Source organism: Lagopus muta, chromosome 11 (assembly GCF_023343835.1).
Source record: "Lagopus muta isolate bLagMut1 chromosome 11, bLagMut1 primary, whole genome shotgun sequence".
In the NCBI taxonomy this organism is placed as follows: domain Eukaryota; kingdom Metazoa; phylum Chordata; class Aves; order Galliformes; family Phasianidae; genus Lagopus; species Lagopus muta.
This window is the reverse complement of record NC_064443.1, coordinates 4,676,506-4,691,599: the sequence shown is the minus strand read 5'-3', so window position 1 is coordinate 4,691,599 and position 15,094 is coordinate 4,676,506. Positions and strand designations below refer to the sequence as shown.

The following is a 15,094-nucleotide window of genomic DNA, read 5'->3' as shown; positions in this document are numbered from 1 at the left end:
AGTGTGTTTTCTTCTTAGGGATAGTTAGGGATTATTCCTAACAACAGAATTCTGAAAGATCACAAATAATGTGAGCCAATTTTCAGAAGTGCAAGGTACCTTTGGATTTAACTCAGGTTACCTGTTGTAGATACAGATAAAGGATTCAACCGCCTCTAAGTTGAAGACCAAATAAAAGAAGCAATAAAACATAGAGTAGTTTTTGAAAACACAGTTCAGTCTTATTTTGCATACAGTATAGGCCATGTCAGCTGAAAATATGTGAAATGAACTGAGGACTAGGGTTAAGGTTCTTGGACTAAGAGCAGAGAGAAATGAAGGAAATTATAAATGGGAACAGGATAAAAATGGCATTTTTATGAGATGTTATTTGGCAGATCCTTCAGCATGAACCAAGAAACCAGAATATGCACTGTAAAAGGACTCACTTTTAAAAGGCCTTAAACACTGCAGGATAAGGGCAATGTTTTAAACCATACCATTATTATTATGATACTGGCACTGGATAGTATTAATTATTAGTTGGGGTCATTAAAGAGCAGCAGACAAGGTCCCTGCTTTTACAGTTAATTTAAGTGAGGAGCCTAGGTTCTTAAAAACAGACAGGCATAACTTTATCAGGTAGTCCAGATTTGTATTGGCATCAATAAGAATTAATAGCAGGTAAACTGAGGATTTATCAGGAATTTCTACTTTGATATACCCAACTAAGAAGGAAGATAACCTTCAGTTCTTAGTGGGGATTACAAAAAGAGCGTAAATACAAAATGTAACTGCTTTAAAATGTTTCATAAGAAGCCTTCCTCCTTTGGTAAAAGGACTTTTTTAATCTTAAAAATTCATTTGAATGTAGGATTACCAATTCCTTATATATTTTGTGTCCACAATTCTGCTTTATTCATACTGCATATGTGGATTGCTATATAATTTCAGGGAAAACAAACAAACAAACCACCACCACCATTCTGTTTTCTCTTCTATGTAAGTCTAAATGCTTTCTTTTATCTGTTCCCATATATATCTGGAATGCCATCCTCAAACCACCCTCAGAACAATACAAATAATTGGATTCTGTTCCATTTGCCACTTGTTCCCTTTCCCTAGGGGACAATACAAGAGCACTATAAGAGCTCCAGGGCCACAGTATCTGGCAATAGCTTTAGGTCTCAGGCATCAGAAATCAGGTAGACAGAACAGCTTTTAAGTCATTCTACAAATTTTAGAAAATTAAACGAATTTTCAGAATTTTCCCTTTCTCATTCTGTTGTTCTGGGCTTACACTGCCATTCTTTTGCCTTTGCAACTGCAAACCCTGCTGCTCTTGGCGTGACAAATTCTTACAGAAGGCACCATAACGAGCACAAGACTTGCGCTTACCAGTTTTGATGTTCAGTTTAGCTTTGAACTAAGCAGGGAATGACAAAGTAGGTAACAGTTATTTAGAGAAACGTGATACAACAACATAACCCCCAACCAGTCAGCGTGCAACATCTGCTCCTGATTACTGCACGCTCCATTTATTGTCACCTATATCATTATATCACTATCAGTAATATTATCAAGCAGGAAGGTCTTATAGACAACTACTTTTACCATGGGAAAATTATCACAGGAGTGATTATCACTACCAGCTGCACTGGGATCCAGGCTGGACATTTGTTTCAGATATTGTCACTTCCCTTCTTGTCTGGCCATAGGGGAGAGCTCTTTCACTTCCCTCTCCCTTTTCTCTCCACCTCCCACACCCTTTTCTCTCCTTTTCTTTTCCTTGTAAATTATTTTTTACCATACCTCTGAATATTTGTGTACATCAACCACCCCTTCTACACCTCACTGTAGTTTTCCCGTTTGTTTTTCTAAGTTGCAGTTTTTCTAGTTGCAGCTCATGTCCGTTTTCTTGCCCTAACATCTGAGAAGGGTGTAGCTACCTATTTTCCTCACTCTGTGGATATTTCTATAATTAGATAAGTACATCTACTGCTATTCCAATTGCCTTTACAATTATTATTATTATTATTTTAATCAGAAGAAAAATAGTTCAGTCTTCTGGAAATTATAGCCCAGAAACAAAATTACTGAACTAAGTCCAACTTCAATAAGATAACTAAATGCTAGTGTATATGTCTCAGATTACTGTGATCTTGATAACTTTGTCCAGGGAGTTCAGCTATAGCATTCGTAGAGAACAATGAGATGATAAAAGTTTTCAGAGCTCCAAGTGTCTGCCTCCATATCTGGCCATCCTTAGAATTGACACTCTTCTTGGCCACTGTGTTATTTTAAATTTATTATTAGGTTTATATATTTAAAAGTGAATGAACATAAAATGCCTTCTATTAGATGAGGTGATGGTAACATTTGTATACATGTAAACAATTACTGTACCTGATTTCAGAGAGAAACCACAGAGTATTAGAAAAGACATGGTTAATGCCTAACTTTTTAACTTTGAACACACCTGCATTTATATAAAATCCAACACTTCTTTCCTTACTGTTTAAACAAAAATATATCTGATGTTATTCTAAGTAAGTTCTGTCCATTATGCAGTTCAAAATTACCATTCATTGATGTAGAAATGATTGAGAAATGTTATTATTTAGGAAAGGAGGAAGAAAAATATTATTAATAAATATCTAATCATACACATGCAGTAGCTAAGCTGATTTACTAAATAGAACAGTGCCCTCCTGTAACTGCAATATGCTATGACCCTAGCAATAAACACAGCAGTTGCTCAGAGGGGCAGCAACTTGACAGTATGGACTCATCATAGTGGGAGCCAATAGCTACCATCAGGATTGTTGTTTTGAGGCTCTAACTGACCCCCTGCATAGCTTTGCTCACATTCCTTTCTTTCTATTTCAGTTACCTAACACAGCTTTCAGCTACAAAACATTTCTTAAAACACAAAATATTTCTTAAAATACCATGAGTTACAAAACCTGGGAGCACTGCATAAGTGCAGCCTCGCACTACTGAAATATTAGCATGAATGTCTCCAGAAATGCATCCTATATTTTTAATGTGGAACAAATTTGAGGCAGACTGAATTATTGGCATTAAAATACAAAACCAATGCACATGCATTTCATGTGGAATTTCTCATATGGAACCAACAGCCATCAGTGAGATAAAATGAAATTATTACCCTAAACATGCAGAGGTTATTCTCAGCCAAGTAGAGAAGCCAACCCAGCAATGGTACAGTTGAAACCATTTATTGAAAAGAACTACAGACAAGGAGGAATCTTAAGTTATAACCACTCTCTGAACCATGAGTGAAAAGGAGATGGTTGAGCCCAAGAATGCTAAATCAGGAAGTGCTTGTGGTTAAAAACAGAAGCAACCACATGAATCAGAGGTTTTAGGAGACAGCTAAAGGACTGATTGAAAAAAATAAAAAAATCAAAGAACAGAAAAAAATAAGGAGGATTAAAAGGCTCCCAAAGATCTGTATGTGCTTGAATCTCATTTCAGGAGAAATGTAAAACCAAAGTAACTAAAGATTTAGACATCCTTTAACATAAAAACTTTCTTGTCATTTAAAAAAAAATACATCTCAATTTGATCTAATTCCACCATCTGGAAGCTCTCTCTTAAACAAACAAGTTTCCTTTTTCTTTCTTTCTTATTTTTTTTCTCTCTACTCACCCACAAAAAGATCTCATAATGACAAACTGCCTTACATAATGCCATAGAGACTCTCTGAGCAACCTGTAATGCTCCTGTCACATGGTAACAAGAATTTAGTACAAATATGAAAATCAGTAATATTTTAATATTAAGCAAAAGGGGAGAAGTAGCTTTAATTATCCCACATATGTTTGCATTGAATATGAAAGAAAATATCTGCTGCATACAAAACATGTTGTGATACTGAGGAAATTATGGGTCTCACCTCTTACCTTCTACTGAATGAACTTTTTTATCCTAAACCTTTCCTAACGAAGTATTGCTGTGAAGGAAAACAACACCAAACAGAACACGATTCTAATCTGACCTTTCCATCAGTACAGCACAAACAATCCACAACACCTTTTGTCTGGAAGTAGATCAAAGCACTTAGAAGTACTGTTAATTTGTGGGAACATAACACATCTGCAAGATGATTAAAGAGATGCTGCCACTTACTATTTGAAATGAAGAATTTGCTGCTCATACTTTAAAGAGCTCTTTCCTTTCAATCCAATCAGTAAGTCTAAAGGCCTTTAAAAGCGTTTGAATGGCTTGGGAGGAGGGAGCCCCATGCCAAAAGATGGAGAACTCCAGCTTTGAAGCTGCAAGCATATGCACCATGTTGATTTTTACATCTAGTTTGCTCTGCTAATAAGTGAGGAAATGAGAATTGCCCACTTTTATATGAAACTGACCTCTGTTTGGCTGTAAGAAAAATTGCAGTTTGGGTTTCTTGTTCCTTTTTTTTTAGTTAATTTATTGAATAAATTTGTTGGGGATGGGAGGGAGCATGATGGCAAAACAAGATGTCCTCTACATCAGCTTGATTTTCTGAAGAGAAAAAGTATGAGGATTTCGCTATAAGAATGGACAAACTCTAGAACAACATCTCAGGGAGTCTGGAAGTTGTTCTAGTGCTGACGAATGATTTCTGGTCTGTGTGATGCCTGCATGAATAGGCGTAGCTATGACAGAGAGAGGGAACTCAACTGCTTCTTTCAAAAAATGCAGACATCCTTGCATAGATCTCTCTGCACAATTATAATGTAGATCTAGAGTAGAGGTGGGGTTGGATTATTGATTGCTAAGGCCTTTGCCACTATCTCTCTGTGGAGACACGGCTTGTTCTAACAAGTAGCACATCAGCAGAGGAGATAAAATAACAGTTATCCAGAACCAAGCCAGAATTGGACTACAAATAATTTTGGGGTGGTGGAAGTCCCTAGAAAAATTTTGGGCTCAATGAAATACAGCATATTATTGTATGCTTTTATTCCCTGTGACAAATATTCTTGGTTCATTTTCAACAATATAGATGAGAGACACAAAACAAACATAGGTAAGAGAACAACCTATTTTTCTATCACAGAATTTCTTCCTTTCCTTAAAATAGGAAATAAGTGAAATGTGTCAAGAAAGAAAATAATTCAATTTTACAGACTAATACAATTAAGCTAAAATCTATGGTCTTAGGAAAGTGAATGCAACACAATTGTTATATTTGCATTTCATGACCACAGATTTTAACATGTAATTAGCAACCTGAAGGACAATTTTATCAAAATTCAGGGGTAACTCATTTCAGATTACCAGAACCATAGCAGACAGAAGCAGAATCAGCTTAGCAGCTTTGCTCTACTTAAGGATATCTTAACTCAAGGATTGACATTTCAAAGCAACTTTGAAAAATTTTGGCCTTAAATACCAGAAAATATCTAAGAAATTGAATATATATCTGTCAAAGGTATTTACTTAAGGGACAGACCATTTACTTTTATTTTCAGCTTGACATGGCTTAACATCTACTAGCTAACGTGTAAATAAAAATGCTAAAAACAATAAAAATAGAAGAAAAATATAATTTTAGCTATTATTTGTATTTAATACTGTCTTTGCATTTAAACTGTCTTTTTCCCTCTATTACAGTGATTCGAGCAAAAATATCCAGTGAAAAGGTGGTTCCTGCCAGTGATGATCCTCTCGATACCCACAAAATGATCCGGTATGAAATCAAACAAATAAAGGTACATGGAATCACTCAGCTAAATTTGAAGTTCAATACTGATAACCTCTGTATATTGCTACAATTTAGTTCCAAATGCTTAAAGCTGGAAAAGGATCCAGCTGGTTTCAAGGATGGACGTAGGTGAACTACACAGGATTAAGAGTAGGGTTGAAAAAAAAAAAGGAAAAAAAAGAGATAAGAATATCAGAGAAGCATCTACTTGCTAAATGAGCACATTTTTAAACAATTTTTCTTATTCAAAATTGCTTTATGAAGGCTATATGAAAATGTACTTAAATTTATGAGTATTGACTGCATTTGCCTATTTTCTGGCCACTTATGTTGCATTATGGTATTGCAACTCTGACTGGCTGAAACAAACTTTCTGAGCACAGGAAAGCATTTCCGGCTGAAATAGAAAGGGCTTTTCACTAGCGAATACGGACATATGCAGAAGCAGAATTCCTTCCCTGCTATTCACTGAAGAATCAATTTGTGTGAATGCTGCTAAGAGAGTAAATGGGAGTGCACAAAATAAAATGATTGGGAATCTCGTAGGATTTTTCCCTTTATTTTTTTTAGCTCCAGTAAGGGCATGCTTTCATTAATGTTCTTTATCTATCATATTGTATAATCTTTTTAATTGTTTCTAAAGATTTTAATGAGATATAAGGCTGTGTAATGTTACAGAAGTGCTAGCAAAACTAAATGCACGTCAACATCTTACTGTTCAAAAATCACCATTAGGTTTAGTAGAGTTCTTCCAGTTATTTAGTTCCGTGATGAAGAATTTGTCATTTTCACAGAACCTGCGGAGATTACATTTTATTTCAACTGTAAATTGGGAAAATGTTCCTTTTGTATTATTCACTGGGCAATTTGACATGTAGCGTTAGCATGACTGTTTTGTGCTATTACGGTTATCAAACATATATTCCTGCTATTTTAAAACCAATATTTTTGGCTTAGAATTAAAGGATAAATATTTCTGGACAGAAATATTCAGTATGATTTTGTTATTCATTTTTAGAAATACTAAAAATGAGCACTGATGGCTTTATTCATTTCTTATATATGAGGCGGCCTGTTTAAAAGCCACACATATTTTCAATTTATTTCATTTTCTTCCATGGTGATAATATTTACAGCATTACATTAAACTGAGAAGAAAATACATGATTTATATGCAGGCTGAATATCTGTTTTCATAGCATTATTATTGACCTGCTAATCATGTGTATTCTGTGGAGCCACCTGAATATAAAAACAGCACTATTGGAGTTAGCAATATTTTGTCCTATGTTATCATAGTGAAGTAATGCCCAAGATATCAATGTTCTACATGAAATCAACACCTTTTACCAAGTGAAACTGGTATATACGCAGAGTTACTACACATGTTCCACACAAGCTGCATGGATGCAATCCTTCTGAAATAATTAAGTTGACTTCATGTACAGAAGGGCAGGGTCTGTGCACAGTGGGAGCATGAGATGGTGTTTGAGCTGGTAACTAAACATAACAATATGTATACTTTGTAGCTATGCATTGTTTGAAAGCTAGGAAAAGAAGCCCTCATATGGCTGAAAAGCCTCAGAAAACAAAGAAGATAGAAGAGTGTAATTGTTATAATGGAAACATGTCTCAGATCCTGAAAGTAACACAAAGTCTTTTAAGAAAGTATTCTAAAATCTTAAAGCAATAGCAGTGTACTGATCTGTTACATAGCTCAGCAGGACACTGCCAGTATCCATACAAACTAGTTATTAAGTACACATCTTTCTGTTCTATTCCTCTGCGTATTTTTCTTCAATAAAGTCCTACCAGAACATCAGATGTAAATGCATTATATCACAAGGTAGAACTGGGTCAAGCCATCCTAGGCATTTACTCAGAAAGCATCCACACTTTCAAGAAGTTGGGAGAAAATGACAGAGAAGATCAAATACAATTTACTTAACTAAACAGAAGGGTAAAAACTTAAATGGTTTAACAAATCTCAAAACCAGAAATCAATCAGAGCTGGAATATCATAGACAAAAGTAACAAACAGACAGCCTGATGAGGGCTTCTGTGTCTAATATACCTCAAATAAGGTGGATTTAAGTGTACGCAAGGGATTCCAGTTCCAAAGGTGACAGGAATTAAAGACTTCTATGGGGAGTGAGGAAGGCCTGGGGCTCCAATTGGAGCTCTGCTTTAGCTCTGAGGCAGATTCCCTGCAGCACAGGACCTGTTTCTGCTTCTTTATCTTGTTGAGAAGATCGTTTACATTTGGCTTCTATCTAATGAAAGTAAGCACATTGTCCATCGTCATTACATACATTTTCTATTACTTTCACTGTAGCTCTGTGCAGGATGCTGGGTTTTTTTGTTTGTTTTTGTTTGTTTTTAGCTGCTATTCTGGATTTTTTTTTCTTTTGATTATGTTTTCTTCTTTTACTAAGTATTCCAAATGAGTGCCTAATGTTTTTGGACGGGAAGAGCAATGACAACACCTTTGACTATTTTTACCATTCTATAAAAAAGGCTTCAAAAAAAACCTAACATATTACTGTGCATTTTGTAGCACTCTGTACTATTTAAATCTCCTGAGAGAAATTGAGTAATATGAACATATTTTCCAGGGACACCAGCTGCAACAGAGAGAGCTTGCCCATGAGAGCTGTGAACCTTGCAATTGTCCACAGCTGTCAACACACAGCATGATGTAACGAAACGGGGCCCACGGAGTGCTGGGGCTTCAGTTATGTCATACTAGGTGATGACAGGCATTCTGAAGTTGATTAGCATCTTACGGTTCCTTCTCACATTTAGAAATAACTAATTTTGTTTCTGTCTTTTAATAGCTCTCTTAGCCATAACTGGAATTGTTGATTAGGGAGCAGACAATCTGACCACTGCATGGGCTTTAGTTCTGAACCTATCCATGTTGGTGCTGCAGGATTGAAATTCTAAGAGCTAGCTCCCATTTTCTAACAGTTCTTAGAGAAGGTTGCGTTGGGCAAAATTATCAACTGGATGTGGAAAAATGGTATTCTTTACTGACAGAATATAGGAAAAGTGCTCCATTTCCTAGCACGATTTATGTTCTTGAATTTGCACACCATTACACTGATCAAGATAAGATCTTCCATGCAGTAATTTTTTCATCTTTAAAGATTCAACACTGCAGCACTTTGTTTAAGATGAGTGCTGTGTCCCTTTTATTCCATTTAATGAGAGACGTGAGTAGAATATCATGCGAAGAGAAAGCTTTAGAGAGCCATTTAAAACACTTAGAAAATCAGATTTTGAAATGATTTTTTTTTTAAGGCCTAACATCCTTCTAAAATAACAGACAATTCATTTTATGTGGAGATGGGGCCTAATGGTTGGTATTTTCTCATAGAAATTCAAACTTCAGAGCCTTTTTTTCCAAAAGATGCACCATATAATTATTTCAGTTGTTGCTTGCAATGGTTTTTCATGTTTCTTTTCCCCCCTCTGACTTTCACTTTCTGATAATTTTCAGATGTTTAAAGGATTTGAAAAGCTCAAGGATGTCCAGTATGTCTATACCCCCTTTGATTCATCACTCTGTGGAGTGAAACTAGAAGCAAACAACAAAAAACAGTACCTTTTGACAGGTAAAACACAACAAAACTAATGTACGTATTAAAAAAAAAAGTAACTGCTGAATGTCAAATTTCACCAACTTTGAAAAAAACCCTATAAATTTCCGTGCTAATTAATACAAAAAGAATTAAATGGGCAAGTTGTATAAAGCTGTAGTTAATGTGCGATCTTACATGTTTTCCATCCTTTATCTGAAGATCTTAAAACAGTTTCAGAGGAAGCTGAAGCCAGTAACTATGCAGTTAGTAAATAGGAGCTATGCATCACCATCATTATTCATTTAAAAGCAACAGTACCAGTTTTCCTATGAATGCAAATGTACATAGTGAGACAACCCATACCTAAATTATGCCACATTTGGTGTTGTAACTGCAGATTTATACCTATAGAGTCCTGTAATCTTGTCCAAGATATTAGCTCATTTACATCCATCCCTTGTTTGCAGATTATCAGCATCTTTTGAGAAATGTCCTTGTTAAATCTTTAGCATCTATTCAGGAGGATAACTGTGACATTTTAAATAAAATTCACTGAAAGAACTGTGAAGTATGAATTTGGTGCATTTTGTTACAAACTTTCAACTTCAATTTAGTTCAGTATTTAGAAAACAGTTTCATTCGCTTGCCTTATTTTCCTTATTTCCCATGCTGTAGGCCAGATTTTAAATGATGGTAAAGTCCTCATCCATTTATGCAACTACATTGAACCATGGGATGATTTATCCTTGTCTCAAAAGAAGAGTCTTAATCAGAGATATCAAATGGGCTGTGGCTGCAAAGTAAGTATAGAACAAAATACTCCTTAGTGGTGGAGCTCACCTTTCAGGAAAGAGCATTTTTCACTGGTGGAATACACCATGTATTTTACTGTTCTTTTAGAAACCTTCAATTTACTGAATTAATGTACTGTTTCACGTTTAGATTACTACCTGCTACATGGTGCCCTGCTCAATCACTGCACCAAATGAGTGCCTCTGGACAGACTGGCTGATAGAAAGAAAGCTATACGGGCACCAAGCCAAGCATTACGCCTGTATCAAGAGAAGTGATGGCACTTGCAGCTGGTACCGAGGTGGCCCTCCCCCAGAGAAAGAGTTTATTGACATCAGCGAACCTTAAAGTGATCACTTCCTAAAAAGCCTTGGAGTCTAATTCCATCAAAAATTGCACGCTCACAGCTTTGAACTGCTATCGTCTAATGTATCCACTGCTTAGAAACAAAAACAAATTGTCCTGTAAAGCTAAAGTACGAGTCTTTGGAATTGGCACTCAGGCAAGAAGAGGAACAAATCTCCCTGGAGATAGCTACTCCTTAAGTCCTGCTTTGTACAGAGAGGCTCAAACTGAGAATGCTGCTCTGTGTTTTATAAGGCATAACAAGTTTCCTTTTTTTACCAATATGAATGTATAAGAACATAAGAATGGTCAGAAATCTGTCCCTATTTCTGCTAACCTACAGATTGAAAGAGCTCCACATTTTGTTTCAAATCATTCTGATGAACTAATGAATGTTTTATAGAACTATTTTTTTCCCATATGAAAGTCTTCTGGTACAAAAGAATTACTGTACAGTGTATATGTAAAGTATTTTAACAATCTGCTATAAAAGATTCAAAAATCCTTGTTTTCTCCTTACCTTTTCAAACAAGTTGAACACTTCTGTGATTAAAACAATCTATGCTCCACATTGTTTGTTAATTATGTCACAGGTTTCTTTAACTACCGAGTTGTAACATTCACTGATAATTAAGTTAAAACACAAACTCAATAATCAAAATCCCAATATCCAACTCAATATTCTACAAGGTGTAGCTAGTCCATAGGAAAGTAAAGGCAGATGTTCTAATGCTTCAGCATTTTATGGAATCAACACAAATAAGAACAGGTGAAAACTGCTTACATGTTTACAGAAACCACGTCCATCATCACTGCAGCTGTAGTAATTAATAGTGCCTCTCTAATTATGTGACTAGAGCAACTTATTTCAGCACTGTTAAAGCCTTGGCTTCAGAAACTCACATGAAAGTAAATGCACAAATATTTAATAACTTACACTGCAAGAGATTTCTAAAAAGCTCTCAAATATTTGACCATATTTAATTATAAATTAAATTTACATTAATGATTTTTCATTCATGAATGTTCATTGTAATCTGTCATAATGAGCTTGGCAACTTGTGAACTTATCCTAGAGTTACAACAGTTTGCCTTCAATTTTTTGGGGGGCTTTAACTATTAAGAACTGATTGCTGTAGTTAGTAGCCATTCTCACACATATATAAGTTTACGAAAGCATCTCAATTCACAGTGGTAAAACTGCAGAAGTTATGTCATTCAGAGCCAAAGTTTAGACCGCTGTTCAAGCAGTGCTCGTGTTCTAGAAACTGGATGAGAACCATGATCCATGTTACGCATCCTATGTTTTAATCTAATTTTCTTTACTGGGTTTCTTGAAAATCATTCCAATTTTGCCTAAGGATTACCCTCTCATATTACTCAAATAGGAATTTAGAACTGCAAACATTGCAAAACCAACAGGAACACTCAGCATTATTCCTTTGAGGGAGAGTTGCCTATGTCCCTTAGTAGGGACATAAATGTTGCCTGTCATTTATATTTACAGTCCTAAATTAAAACATCATACATTTGTGTTGCCAAATACAACGCCGATTTAGTTTTCTGTTTTGCTGAAGCCAAACAAAAAATTACCAGTTGGGCAGTTTCAGCCACTGACACACATGTGTGCACACAACTACTTACCTAAGGGAAATATGAAGGCCACCCCTCTTCCGACTGATATTGCAAAGCCAACATTGGCAGTGCTAATTGCTGCTAGTGCTGTGCATTTATATTAACAGTTCACAGACAGATTGAAAAAAAGAGAAAAAAACAACAACAAAAAAACCAGGCATAAATTCTTCCTGTCAAGCCAAAACAATTCATAGACAAGTCTGGAAAAGAACCTCGATAACAATACAAGGTCCAAATCAAGCACGTGGCTAGTTAATATTTCACACATGGACAGTATAGCATTTGTTTCCTAAAGTATTTTGATGTAATGGTGCATTTTGAATATCACTCAGCAGAAAACAGATAATTTCTGCTTTTAAATGAAACATAGTTCTATTTCTTTTTCAGTTTTATAGTAAGTAGACCTTAAACTGAACTAACCAAACTCTCATTGTCTTCTTTGTAGACATTGTAAAAATAAATGTTTTCCTCGGTATTTATGAACAAACTATAACATGAATTGTATGTTATAATGAGTTTTTAAAATGTTTTATATTTGATCTGCCATAAAGTATCCAATATGAAGTATTTCAAAATTACTGGCTGTCCAGTTTGATTTCTGTCTGAACTGAAATCTTGCCACACTTCCCATAATGGATGATAAAAAAGATGTTGGTTTTTTTTCATATCAATAAATATTTCAAGAAAAGATTTTAAGAAAACCAAACCCTCTCAAAATGATTTCTTATTTTCCCTGAAAAACTGATAAAGATTACGAAAAACATTGAGTAGTGCTGATTTTTGGATGTTACTTTCCTAGTTAGGAAAAAAACAGATTTATTTTTCACAGCAGTGGCATTGGTGCATGTTGTTAGGAAGGTCAGAGCAGAAATACAGCCTGGTACAACATTCTATTTTCATTTGAAAATGACTCATGTGACTTATAATTAGAGAAAAGATCAGGTGAATGCTGGAAAAATAAAATCCTTAAATATTGATATTTTTTTTTCTTTTGACACAATGTTTTAGTTAAGTCTTATTAAAATGCCCAGCAATTAGAGTGAAGAATTTTTTTCCTAATATAACATAGGAGGTGGGAATGTAGTGAAATAAAGAGAACCTAATTACTGAGGGAAAGGCTGTAAATATGACTCAACTAGCAATGAGTTCAGAAAGCTTTACAGCATTTTGTATAGTCTAATCAATTTGAGATGAATGTTTCTGTTTCAAGAAGTGTTTCTTTAAAGCAGCTCCAGTTTTACACAAAGGAATGGCATCTTTGTTTATTTACCTTTTACTGCTGCCTGAAGACTCAGTACAAACGATCACCAGAGTATGAAAGAAACAAAAAAAACAGAAGCACAACTGGCAGCTCAGCCAAAAATTCAATTCACAGATCCACTGTTTTCCCCTGCTCTCCCCCTTACCCCTCAGTGGGTTGAAGTGGATGAAAGGAACTCTAGCTTGTGATTTGGGGGATAAGACATGAACGAATGAGCACAAAAGGAACTACAAAAAGTTAAACAGTAAAAATTAAATTCTATAAAAGTAAATGCAAACAAGGCAGGCCACAAATAGTGTTAAAAATAAAAATTCAAATAGCATATTATTTCAATTTATTAACTAACAAACTTATGATATCAAAATTGTTTTACCACCTATTCTAGAAATTCAAATAAAAATGCTATCTAATATGATGCTGCCTGATTATTTTTCAAGTCACAAAGTTCCCAGAATTTCATCAGAAGGCAAAACCACACAAATGATCTGCAGCATAATCATATAATACAGCATATTTGAATGACATACAGCAAGGCAATGCCGAAGCAGAGAATAATTTTTCTAGGTTAATATTCATTGCATAGAAAAACATGTAAAAAATTTACTCAAATGTGGAGAGTAGAGGCATTCAAAAGTTTGAACAAAAGACAAACAACTTATCAGTTCAGACATTAATAAGCAACATAGAGGAAAAAAATTACCCAAAGGGAAGGAAAGGGGAAAAAACATCCCAACATTTTTCATACTCTGTTAAACAAGCAAAATATGTCAAATGAATGCATGAATCTTCTTCTTGGTGTCTTATTACAAAATTTCAATTCAATTAGTTGTTTAAAAATAGTGTGAATTACCTCTATCAAATAGTGTTATTGTGCTTTTGGTATCTGTTGCAGTTTCTACTGAATTAAATAGGAGGCATTACATTCAGAGTTTCTTAGTAAAACTCAGAAATACCTTAAAAGGTCTGTTTTTTCAATAGGACAATGTAGCTGATAAAATAATGAAGAACAATTACTTTTGTGCAGGAAATTACAGAAAAGCATTAATTTGCCATTCTAAGAATAATAGGAAACATAAAATGTATAGCATTAAAGAAAGAAAACATATTGCAAAACAAAAGAGGTGGCTCTATTTCTCTACCTACTACTAATATATCCCCAAGACATAAAAATATACATTTTATGAAACTGTTTTTCCTGACAAATCCATCAACAGAAACATCTTTCAATTCCCAAATTATCGCCTATGCTGAATTAGATCTGCTGCTCCATATCAGTAACCATTCTCCTTTGACTCCACAAAACTTCTGTGTAGCAGATTTCCTAAGTACATATGAGTAGCAATGGTTCTTTTCCTCAGTGTCTTATACAATAAAACAGTAACATCTGTGAGTCAACAGTCCAAAGGGACTAGAGAGGAGAACTGGGTAAGTTCTGAAGTGCCATCTGTGATGATAGAGTCCTAATCAAAATGGACGAAGCAATCACAGCTTGAGGACCTTAAATAAACAGCTAACTAATGCATTTATCAGGAATACACTCAGGAAAGAATTTCTGTTTAGAAAACCATGAAAAGAATACAGATGTGTCCAATGTAAGATGTGTTTTCTTTAGGTTATGTGCATTCTGCATATGCAGGCACAAAAATAATCACAGTTGCACATTCACCAGCAAGTTGGAAACTGTGCTTACATCCTGCCAGACCAGTTTCAAGAGAACAGTCACACTGATGCACCCTCTTCCAATCTATCTTCAAAAACAACTTGGAGGACATAGGAAACCAC

At 35.0% G+C, this 15,094-nt stretch overlaps 2 protein-coding genes across 14 annotated transcripts in view; one reads left to right on the top strand and one right to left on the bottom strand.

The window, feature by feature from the left end:
* Positions 1 to 10,987, top strand: part of TIMP4 (TIMP metallopeptidase inhibitor 4) — a 107,527-nt gene extending 96,540 nt beyond the window's left edge. For all 12 annotated transcript variants that reach the window (XM_048957755.1, XM_048957761.1, XM_048957760.1 and 9 more), the window contains 4 exons: positions 5,605 to 5,702; positions 9,198 to 9,312; positions 9,955 to 10,079; positions 10,222 to 10,987. In XM_048957755.1, the coding sequence (XP_048813712.1) occupies positions 5,605 to 5,702; positions 9,198 to 9,312; positions 9,955 to 10,079; positions 10,222 to 10,419 (536 nt within the window). In that variant the 3' untranslated portion in view covers positions 10,420 to 10,987. The remainder of the gene's footprint in view (positions 1 to 5,604; positions 5,703 to 9,197; positions 9,313 to 9,954; positions 10,080 to 10,221) is intronic.
* Positions 1 to 15,094, bottom strand: part of SYN2 (synapsin II) — a 143,672-nt gene that overhangs the window by 66,450 nt on the left and 62,128 nt on the right. The gene's annotated exons all lie outside the window — the stretch shown is intronic.